The sequence below is a fragment of the Salmo trutta genome, chromosome 39 (assembly GCF_901001165.1).
Source record: "Salmo trutta chromosome 39, fSalTru1.1, whole genome shotgun sequence".
Classification (NCBI taxonomy): domain Eukaryota; kingdom Metazoa; phylum Chordata; class Actinopteri; order Salmoniformes; family Salmonidae; genus Salmo; species Salmo trutta.
In genome coordinates this window covers 25,564,132-25,576,154 of record NC_042995.1, presented here as the reverse complement: position 1 = coordinate 25,576,154, position 12,023 = coordinate 25,564,132, and the positions used below count along the sequence as shown (strand labels likewise).

Genomic DNA, 12,023 nt, shown 5'->3' with positions numbered 1-12,023 from the left:
CGATATTACACGGGTACTTAATGAGTGGGAGAAGGGGTTTGCAAGTTTGTTCTCAGGTAATGAAAATGTGGCATATTTTGAGGAAGAATTTTATAAAGACACATGTTCCCTGAAAACTGAACTGGGAAATGGCAGGTAGCGGCAGCAGGTAGCCTAGTGGTTAGAGCGTTGGACTAGTAACCAATAGGTTGCAATATCAAATCCCCGAGCTGACAAGGTACAAATCTGTTGTTCTACCCCTGAACAAGGCAGTTAACCCACTGTACCTAGGCCGTAATTGAAAATAAGAATTTGTTCTTAATTGACTTGCCTAGTTAAATATAGGTAACAACAACAAAAAAACACAACGTCAAACTCAGAACCCTCTTATATACTGTATTGAAATGTCAGAATGACAGTAGATAGAATAATTAATTTCAGCTTTCATTTCTTTCATCACATTCCCAGTGGGTCAGAAGTTTACATACACTCAATTAGTATTTGGTAGCATTGCCTTTAAATTGTTTCACTTGGGTCAAACATTTTGGGTAGCCTTCCACAAGCTTCCCACAATAAGTTGGGTGATTTTTGGCCCATTCCTCCTGACAGAGCTGGTGAAACTGAGTCAGGTTTCTAGGCCTCCTTGCTCGCACATGCTTTTTCAGTTCTGCCCACACATTTTCTATAGGATTGAGGTCAGGGCTTTGTGATGGCCACTCCAAAACTTTGACTTTGTTGTCCTTAAGCCATTTTGCCACAACTTTGGAAGTATGCTTGGAATCATTGTTCATTTGGAAGACCCATTTGCGACCAAGCTTTAACTTCTGACTGATGTCTTGAGATGTTGCTTCAATATATCCACATAATTTTCCATCCTCATGATGCCATCTACACTGCTCAAAAAAAATAAAGGGAACACTTAAACAACACAATGTAATTCCAAGTCAATCACACTTCTGTGAAATCAAACTGTCCACTTAGGAAGCAACACTGATTGACAATACATTTCACATGCTGTTGTGCAAATGGAATAGACAACAGGTGGAAATTATAGGCAATTAGCAAGACACCCCCAATAAAGGAGTGGTTCTGCAGGTGGTGACCACAGACCACTTCTCAGTTCCTATGCTTCCTGGCTGATGTTTTGGTCACTTTTGAATGCTGGCGGTGCTTTCACTCTAGTGGTAGCATGAGACGGAGTCTACAACCCACACAAGTGGCTCAGGTAGTGCAGCTCATCCAGGATGGCACATCAATGTGAGCTGTGGCAAGAAAGTTTGCTGTGTCTGTCAGCATAGTGTTCAGAGCATGGAGGCGCTACCAGGAGGCAGGCCAGTACATCAGGAGACATGGAGGAGGCCGTAGGAGGGCAACAACCCAGCAGCAAGACCGCTACCTCCGCCTTTGTGCAAGGAGGAGCAGGAGGAGCACTGCCAGAGCCCTGCAAACTGACCTCCAGCAGGCCACAAATGTGCATGTGTCTGCTCAAACGGTCAGAAACAGACTCCATGAGGGTGGTGTGGGGGCCCGACGTCCACAGGTGGGGGTTGTGCTTACAGCCCAACACCGTGCAGGACATTTGGCATTTGCCAGAGAACACCAAGATTGGCAAATTCGCCACTGGCGCCCTGTGCTCTTCACAGATGAAAGCAGGTTCACACTGAGCACATGTGACAGACGTGACAGAGTCTGGAGACGCCGTGGAAAACGTTCTGCTGCCTGCAACATCCTCCAGCATGACCGGTTTGGCGGTGGGTCAGTCATGGTGTGGGGTGGCATTTCTTTGGGGGGCCGCACAGCCCTCCATGTGCTCGCCAGAGGTAGCCTGACTGCCATTAGGTACCGAGATGAGATCCTCAGACCCCTTGTGAGACCATATGCTGGTGCGGTTGCCCCTGGGTTCCTCCTAATGCAAGACAATGCTAGATCTCATGTGGCTGGAGTGTGTCAGCAGTTCCTGCAAGAGGAAGGCATTGATGCTATGGACTGGCCCGCCCGTTCCCCAGACCTGAATCCAATTGAGCACATCTGGGACATCATGTCTCGCTCCATCCACCAACGCAACGTTGCACCACAGACTGTCCAGGAGTTGGTTGATGCTTTAGTCCAGGTCTGGTAGGAGATCCCTCAGGAGACCATCCGCCACCTCATCAGGAGCATGCCCAGGCGTTGTAGGGAGGTCATACAGGCACGTGGAGGCCACACACACACTACTGAGCCTCATTTTGACTTGTTTTAAGGACATTACATCAAAGTTGGATCAGCCTGTAGTGTGGTTTTCCACTTTAATTTTGAGTGTGACTCCAAATCCCGACCTCCATGGGTTGATAAATTGGATTTCCATTAATTATTTTTGTGTGATTTTGTTGTCAGCACATTCAACTATGTTAAGAAAAAAGTATTTAATAAGATTATTTCATTCATTCAGATCTAGGATGTGTTATTTTAGTGTTCCCTTTATTATTTTGAGCAGTGTATTTTGTGAAGTTCACCAGTCCCTCCTGCAGCAAAGCACCTCCACAACATGATGCTGCCACCCCCATGCTTCACGGTTGGGATAGTGTTCTTCGGCTTGCTAGCCTTACCCTTTTTCCTCAAAACATGAAGATTGTCATCATTTCCAAAGAGTTCTATTTTTGTTTCGTCAGACCAGAGGACATTTCTCCAAAAAGTACAATCTTTGTCCGCATGTGCAGTTGCAAACTGTAGTCTGGCTTTTTTATAGTGGTTTTGGAGTAGTGGTTTCTTCCTTGTTGAGTGACCTTTCAGGTTATGTCGATATAGGACTTGTTTTACTGTGTATATAGATACATTTGTACCTGTTTCCTCCAGCATCTTCACAGGGTCCTTTTCTGTGTTTCTGGGATTGATTTGCACATTTCGCACCATCGTTCATCTTTCGGAGACAGAACGCGTCTCCTTCCTGAGCGGTATGACGGCTGCGTGGTCCCATGGATGTTTATACTTTCGTACTATTGTTTGTAAAGATGAACGTGGTACCTTCAGGTGTTTGGAAATTGCTCCCAAGGATGAACCAGACTTGTGGACATCTACCATTTTTTTCTAAGGTCTTGGCTGATTTCTTTTGATTTTCCCATGATGTCAAGCAAAGAGGCACTGAGTTTGAAGGTAGGCCTTGAAATACATCCACAGGTACACCTCTAAATGACTCAAATTATGTAAATTAGCCTATCAGAAGCTTCTGAAGCCATGACATCATTTTCTGGAATTTTCCAAGCACAGTCAACTTTGTACGTAAACATCTGACCCACTGGAATTGTGATACAGTGATTTATAAGTGAAATAATCTGTTTGTAAACAATTGTTGGAAAAGTTTCTTGTGTCATGCACGAAGTAGATGTTCTAACCGACTTGCCAAAACGATAGTTTGTTAACAAGAAATTTGTGGAGTGGTTGGAAAATGAGTTTTAATGACTCCACCCTAAGTGTATGTAAACTTCCGACTTCAACTGTAACCTGTACCTAAATGAGGAGTTGTCCGTGGCAGAAGTTAAGAAGGCGATTGTTACAGCAAAAAATGGGAAAGCATTTGGCATTGATGAACTTCTTAATGAATTCTTAAAATCCTCTGAATTAACTGAAGTTCTACATGGTTTGCTTTGAATTTGTTTAGAGTACAGTGTACTGCCATCCACTTCGAATAAGTCCATAGTCAGTCCCATTACCAAATCTTTCAAAAATTACCCGGGAGTGCCACTGAACTGGAGAGGCATAAGTTTACTAGGTACGGTCTATAAAGGATATATATCCACCCTCAACAGTAGGTTAATGCATCTATTATTACGTGTTTTACTTTTCAACTTTTTCTCATAAAAAATTCTATGCATTGTTGGGAAGGACCCATAAGTAGGCGTTTCACTGTTAGTCCACGCCTGTTGTTTACAAAGCATGTGACAAATACAAATGTATTTGATAAGAGCATCTGCCAACTGACTAAAATGTGAAATAAATGGCCTCTAGTTTAGAGAGAGAAGTGGATCTGAGTGTCAGCAATTAACTTGCAAGATCTTGCCTGCTCAATGTGTAAATTGATGTTCAGTGCCACTGAACTGGAGAGGCATAAGTTTACTAGGTACGATATATAAATTATATTCATCTATCCTCAACAGTAGGGTAATGACCTTTTTGGAGGATCAAAACATTCTGGTGGAAAAACAAAATCGTTTTCATAAATCCAGAGACTGTATCGATCATATCTACTCAGTGTGTACAATAGCCAGTATACAAACATTAATAACACCTTCCTAATTGTGAGTTGCACCTCAGAACAGCCTCAATGCATCGGGGCATGGACTCTTCAAGGTGTTGAAAGCGTTCAACAGGGATGCTGGCCCATGTTGTGTCAAGTTGGCTGAATGTCAACTGGCGATTTGACACATAAAGTGTCATTCATTCATTAATTGTATTAATTCACTCTGTGATCAAGTTTCACTGAATAGGGTTTTCATACCTGCTATGGAGCTGTATATAGTTCCACCACAGGATAGCACTGATACAAATACAGTGAGGGAAAAAAGTATTTGATCCCCTGCTGATTTTGTACGTTTAACCACTGACAAAGAAATTATCAGTCTATAATTTTAATGGTACGTTTATTTGAACAGTGAGAGACAGAATACAACAACAAAAATCCAGAAAAACGCATGTCAAAAATGTTATAAATTGATTTGCATTTTAATCAGGGAAATAAGTATTTGACCCCCTCTCAATCAGAAAGATTTCTGGCTCCCAGGTGTCTTTTATACAGGTAACAAACTGAGATTAGGAGCACACTCTTAAAGGGAGTGCTTATAATCTCAGTTTGTTACCTGTATAAAAGATCCATGTCCACAGAAGCAATCAATCAATCAGATTCCAAACTCTCCACCATGGCCAAGACCAAAGAGCTCTCCAAGGATGTCAGGGACAAGATTGTAGACCTACACAAGGCTGGAATGGGCTACAAGACCATCGCCAAGCAGTTTGGTGAGAAGGTGACAACAGTTGGTGCGATTATTCGCAAATGGAAGAAACACAAAAGAACTGTCACTCTCCCTCGGCCTGGGGCTCCATGCAAGATCTCACCTCGTGGAGTTGCAATGATCATGAGAACGGTGAGGAATCAGCCCAGAACTACACGGGAGGATCTTGTCAATGATCTCAAGGCAGCTGGGACCATAGTCACCAAGAAAACAATTGGTAACACACTACGCCGTGAAGGACTGAAATCCTGCAGCGCCTGCAAGGTCCCCCTGTTCAAGAAAGCACATATACATGCCCATCTGAAGTTTTCCAATAAACATCTGAATGATTCAGAGGACAACTGGGTGAAAGTGTTGTGGTCAGATGAGACCAAAATGGAGCTCTTTGACATCAACTCAACTCGCCGTGTGTGGAGGAAGAGGAATGCTGCCTATGACCCCAAGAACACCATCCCCACCGTCAAACATGGAGGTGGAAACATTATGCTTTGGGGGTGTTTTTCTGCTAAGGGGACAGGACAACTTCACCGCATCAAAGGGACGATGGACGGGGCCATGTACCGTGAAATCTTGGGTGAGAACCTCCTTCCCTCAGCCAGGGCATTGAAAATGGGTCGTGGATGGGTATTCCAGCATGACAATGACCCAAAACACATGGCCAAGGCAACAAAGGAGTGGCTCAAGAAGAAGCACATTAAGGTCCTGGATTGACCTAGCCAGTCTCCAGACCTTAACCTGTTATGGATAGGGGGCAGTATTTTCACGGCCGGATAAAAAACGTACCCGATTTAATCTGATTATTACTCCTGCCCAGAAACTAGAATATGCATATAATTATTAGCTTTGTATAGAAAACACTCCAACGTTTCTAAAACTGTTTGAATGGTGTCTGTGAGTATAACAGAACTCATTTGGCAGGCAAAAACCTGAGAAGATTCCTTACAGGAAGTGCCCTCTCTGACAAGATCTTGTTCTTCTTGTCTCTGTTTATTGAAGACTGAGGATCTTTGCTGTAACGTGACACTTCCTACGGCTCTCATAGGCTCTCAGAGCCCGGGAAAAAGCTGAATGATATCGAGGCAGCCCCAGGCTGAAACACATTTGCGCGTTTGGCAAGTGGTCTATCAGCGGACGATGGGACTCATGCTCGTGCACGAGACGACACCATGTTTTTATTCTATCGTCTTTGAACGAATAAAACGACTCCCGGTCGGAATATTATCGCTTTTTTACGAGAACATTTTTACGAGATTTTAAACAGCGGTTGACATGCGTCGAAGTACGGTAATGGAATATTTAGAATTTTTTTGTCACGAAACGCGTCGTGCTCGTAACCCTTCTTTACCATTCGGATAGTGTCTTGAACGCACAAACAAAACGCCGCTGTTTGGATATAACAATGGATTATTTGGGACCAAACCAACATTTGTTATTGAAGTAGAAGTCCTGGGAGTGCATTCTGACGAAGAACAGGAAAGGTAAGACCATTTTTCTTATAGGAAATGTGATTTTGGTGAAGGCTAAACTGGTTGGGTGTCTAAATAGCTAGCCCTGTGATGCCGGGCTATGTACTTAGAATATTGCAAAATGTGCTTAATCCGAAAAGCTATTTTAAAATCGGACATATAGAGTGCATAGAGGAGTTCTGTATCTATAATTCTTAAAATAATTGTTATGTTTTTTGTGAACGTTTATCGTGAGTAATTTTAGTAAGTTCACCGGAAGTTTGCAGGGGGTATGCTAGTTCTGAACGTCACATGCTAATGTAAAAAAGCTGGTTTTTGATATAAATATGAACTTGATTGAACAAAACATGCATGCATTGTATAACATAATGTCCTTGGGTTGTCATCTGATGAAGATCATCAAAGGTTAGTGCTGCATTTAGCTGTGGTTTTGTTTTTTGTGACATTATATGCTAGCTTGAAAAATGGGTGTCTGATTATTTCTGGCTGGGTACTCTGCTGACATAATCTAATGTTTTGCTTTCGCTGCTTCCGCTAGCGGAACGTCTAGATGTAAGAGGTTAATCCCATAGAAAATCTGTGGAGGGAGCTGAAGGTTCGAGTTGCCAAACGTCAGCCTCGAAACCTTAATGACTTGGAGAAGATCTGCAAAGAGGAGTGGGACAAAATGCCTCCTGAGATGTGTGCAAACCTGGTGGCCAACTACAATATACATCTGACCTCTGTGATTGCCAACAAAGGTTTTGCCACCAAGTACTAAGTAATGTTTTTCAGAGGGGTCAAATACTTATTTCCCTCATTAAAATGCAAATCATTTTATAACATTTTTGACATGCGTTTTTCAGGATTTTTTTGTTGTTATTCTGTCTCTCACTGTTCAAATAAACCTACCATTAAAATGATAGACTGATCATTTCTTTGTCAGTGGGCAAACGTACAAAATCAGCAGGGGATGAAATACTTTTTTCCCTCAATGTAGAAAGCAATTTTCTGCCATGACTGTACATAGTCTTGAACTACAATGGCAATGCTATCTAATTTTAGATAGTCATTTTACCCAATGTTTATAAGGGTTGCCCACTGGAGATACAAGTCTCTTGTTTTTCACTATGATAATAAAGACATGAAAATAACAGTCTCACCTTTCAATAAAATATTTTACAATGTATATAGGTCACTGACTGTTTTCTAATTCTTTGATTTCCTCTATTTTCAACAGCAGTACTTAAAAATGCAAGTGTCAGATATCCTGGATCAGAATGGCTATACCAGCACAAGCATGCCCCTAGAGGTGCAGGACCCTAACTACAGCTTTTACTTGCCTGAGCTCCCAGACTTGGTCACAAACATAGATACTACACCACCCGTCCCACTCATCAACAACTTCAAAGGGATGGTTCCCCCTGACAACCTCAACCAAATGACTCTGAAAGCCCCGGAGCTCAACACAACCTACACCACAGACAGCCTCTGTAAGCTGTTCTACACTGACCCCTCAAACACAAAACCAAGCTCCCCCATGTTATCCTATAATTCCAATGAGGCCTACCCACAGGAGGAGGTGAGACACAAACCACTGGAACCGTCAGAAATACATCTCCCCCAATTTTCCCTGACAGATGGACACAAGACTGCTACAGAGTTCCCTGACTCTGACTCCGGTCTGTCAATGGACAATGTCAGCTCGCCTAAGAAATCTCATCAGGACGATAGTTCTATGGGATACAGCGACTCAGACCTGGAGGAGATGGACAGCAACCGGTCCGAGTACAGAGAGATGTTCTCACTGTCTCTCCATGGAGAGGAACAACAGTCCTCCCCTTACAACACTGGTACAGTATCCCATCTTCCGGCAGACAGCCTACCCTACCCAAAAAGTGAGCTCGTAGAGGGCAACGGCCATAACCAGCGCCCATTCACCAAAGACAAGCCGAGAAGGCGCTCTGCAGGCTGCCAGTCCCGTCTGTCCAGAGACGAACAGCGGGCCAAGGCCCTGGGGATCCCCTTTGCTGTGGAGCTCATTATCAACCTGCCCGTGGACGACTTCAATGAGCTCATGTCCAAGCACCAGCTTAACGAGGGCCAGCTGGTCCTGATCCGAGACATCCGCCGACGGGGCAAGAACAAGGTGGCAGCCCAGAACTGCCGCAAGCGCAAGATGGAGAGCATCTCAGGCCTGGAGGGGGAGCTTGAAGCCCTGTGCAAGAAGAAGGCGCACTTGCTCAGGGAGAGTGCCCAGAGGAACGGCAGTCTGAAGGAGCTAAAGGAGCAGCTGGGGAGTCTGTACCTGGAGGTGTTCAGTTGGCTGAGAGATGAGGAGGGGAAGCCCTACTCTCCCAGTGACTACTCCCTCCAGCAGACCTCCGACGGCAGCATGTTCCTTGTGCCTCGTGTTAAAAAGACACTCAAGGGTGAAGACAAATAGTCTCTTCCATTGCACTGTTTTCATTACTTTTGTTCATACCTACTCTACAAGACTACCATGCTCAAAGTTCTATGCTAGACTATCAATTTTATATATGTTGCTTAAGGAGTAGTGAAACAGGAGTGTTATTTAACTTAATTCCACTTGGTTAATGCAATAATATTGACAATGTTGAAATCTCTCCTTATTTTGTACAGCAATACTTTTTTTGTTCATGTAATCATAGCTATGCAAATAGATTTCTACCCTATTTGTAATTGAGACATGATGACATGTGTGTATGTACAGTTGAAGTCAGAAGTTGACATACACTTAGGTTGGAGTCATTAAACTTGTTTTTCAACCACTCCACAAATTTCTTGTAAACAAACTAAAGATTTGGCAAGTCAGTTAGGACATCTACTTTGTGCATGACACAAGTCATTTTTCCAACAATTGTTTACAGACAGATTATTTCACTTATAATTCACTGTATCACAATTCCAGTGGGTCAGAAGTTTACATACTCTAAGTTGACTGTGCCTTTAAACAGCTTGGAAAATTGGAAAATGATGTCATGGCTTTAGAAGCTTCTGATAGGATAATTGACATCATTTGAGTCAATTGGAGGTGTACCTGTGGATGAATTTCAAGGCCTACCTTCAAACTCAGTGCCTCTTTGCTTGACATCATGGGGAAAATTAAAAGAAATCAGCCAGACCTCAGAAAAAAATGGTAGACCTCCACAAGTCTGGTTCATCCTTGGGAGCAATTTCCAAACACCTGAAGGTACCACGTTCATCTGCACAAACAATAGTACGCAAGTATAAACACCATGGGACCACGCAGCCATCATACCACTCAGGAAGGAGACGCATATTGTCTCCTGGAGATGAACGTATTTTGGTGTGAAAAGTGCAAATCAATCCCTTTTGAAGATGTTTGAGGAAACAGGTGCTAAAGTATCAATATACACAGTAAAACTTGTCCTATATCGACATAACCTGAAAGGCCGCTCAGCAAGGAAGAAGCCACTGCTCGAATACCACCATTAAAAAGCCAGACTATGGTTTGCAACTGCACATGGGGCCAAAAATTTTACTTTTTGGAGAAATGTCCTCTGGTCTGATGAAACAAAAATAGAACTGTTTGGCTATAATGACCATCGTTATGTTATGAGGAAAAAGGGTGATGCTTGCAAGCCGAAGAACACCATCCCAACGGTGAAGCACGGGGGTGGCAGCATCATGTTGTGGGGGTGCTTTGCTGCAGGAGGGACTGGTGCACTTCACAAAACAGATGGCACCGTGAGGATGGAAAATTATGTGGATATATTGAAGCAACATCTCAAGGCATCAGTCAGGAAGTTAAAGCTTGGTCGCAAATGGTCTTCCAAATAAACAATGACCCCAAGCATACTTCCAAAGTTGTGGCAAAATGGCTTAAGGACAACAAAGTCAAGGTATTGGAGTGGCCATCACAAAGCCCTGACCTTAATCCCATGGAAAATGTGTGGGCAGAACTGAAAAAGCATGTGCGAGCAAGGAGGCCTCCAAAACCTGACCCAGTTACACCAGCATACTATTTAATGAATCTGCCAGTTGAGGACATGTGAGGCATCTGTTTCTCAAACTAGAGACTCTAATGTACTTGTCTTCTTGCTCAGTTGTGCACTGGGGCCTCTCACTACTCTTTCTATTCTGTTAGAGTCAGTTTGCGCTGTTCTGTGAAGGGGAGTGGTACACAGCTTTGTACGAGATCTTCAGTTTCTTGGCAATTTCTCGCATGGAATAGTCTTCATTTCTTAGAACAAGAATAGACTGACGAGTTTCAGAAAAAGTCTTTGTTCCTGGCAAATTTTGAGCCTGTAATCGAACCCACAAATGCTGATGCTCCAGATAATCAACTAGTCTAAAGAAGGGCAGTTTTATTGCTTCTTTAATCAGCACAACAGTTTTCATAATTGCAAAAGGGTTTTCTAATGATCAGTTAGCCTTTTAAAATTATAAACTTGGATTAGCTAACACAACGTGCCAATGGAACACAGGAGTTATGTTTGCTGATAATGGGCCTCTATACGCCTTTGTAGATATTCCATAAATCTGCCGTATCAAACTACAATAGTCATTTACAACATTAACAATGTCTACACTGTATTTCTGATCAATTTGATGTTATTTTAATGGACAAAAAATTAGCTTTTCTTTCAAAAACAAGGACATTTCTAAGTGACCCCAAACTTTTGAATGGTAGTGTACATAGTATTGGTAGTATTGGTACGCAATATAAAAATAAACATTTGTATAGTGAAGAGTTACACATTTATGTGTTACACACATAAATTACACATTTTAATGAAATTCAATTTCTGCTTCCTGTAAGACATGTCCAATTCAAATTAAATTCAAATTCAAGAGTTTATTTGAAATTCAAGAGCAATTCGTAACTAAATTCTGAATCGACCCCAACCATGCTAACTAGGGGAGGATGCCCCATGTTCTTGAAGTATACAACAGATAAAAATGACAGGGGTGTTTGTTGAAATTTGTGCGAATAAAGGTTGAAAGATCATCTCCACCCCATTTCTATTGTTCTCCTCCTTTCATGTCTAAGTGGAGGTTCATTACCCTTACAGAAAAACAGGCTTCTGGCAAACAGTTGTGGCAAACCTTTGGCCAATTTACCATCAATTTGTGACAAGCTCATATTTTCACATGCAAATTAGTTTTGTCGCAAACTGTTGCGGTGAATTTGCAGAACTTTCTGTTTGCTGCAAACTCAGTATGAATATGCACATTAGACCAGGTTTTTGGTTACTGTGTGTTAAACATTGAAATGTTTGTACATAAACCAAATCACATAACTTTAAATGAACTTACTATACAGAGAAATAAATGAAACATCTAAATATAGTAAATATACTAAACAACATGTATTCAATGTCTTTAACAGATAAAAAATGTATCCAATACAACTTGAAATCATCAGCATGGTAATGAAGAAAATAGCAAAGATTGGATATTTCAAAAATAAATAGTTTAATATTTTTATGTAGCTACAACATTTACATGACAAAATGGAAACACTATGAGGATGTTGACCTAAAGGGACAACTACAAAATGATTTACATTAGCCAAATGATAACTGAGCAATAGATTAACCAATGGAAGTTTAAAATATATTAACGAACA

At 42.0% G+C, this 12,023-nt stretch overlaps 1 protein-coding gene across 3 annotated transcripts in view; it reads left to right on the top strand.

Moving 5' to 3' along the window:
* LOC115179289 (nuclear factor erythroid 2-related factor 2) overlaps nt 1–9,198 on the top strand; it is a 44,114-nt gene extending 34,916 nt beyond the window's left edge. For 2 of the 3 annotated variants that reach the window (XM_029740675.1, XM_029740673.1), the window contains one exon: nt 7,647–9,198. In XM_029740675.1, the coding sequence (XP_029596535.1) occupies nt 7,647–8,852 (1,206 nt within the window). In that variant the 3' untranslated portion in view covers nt 8,853–9,198. The remainder of the gene's footprint in view (nt 1–7,646) is intronic. The other variant, XM_029740674.1, reaches the window with a different exon arrangement.
* The last annotated feature ends 2,825 nt before the right edge of the window (nt 9,199–12,023 follow it).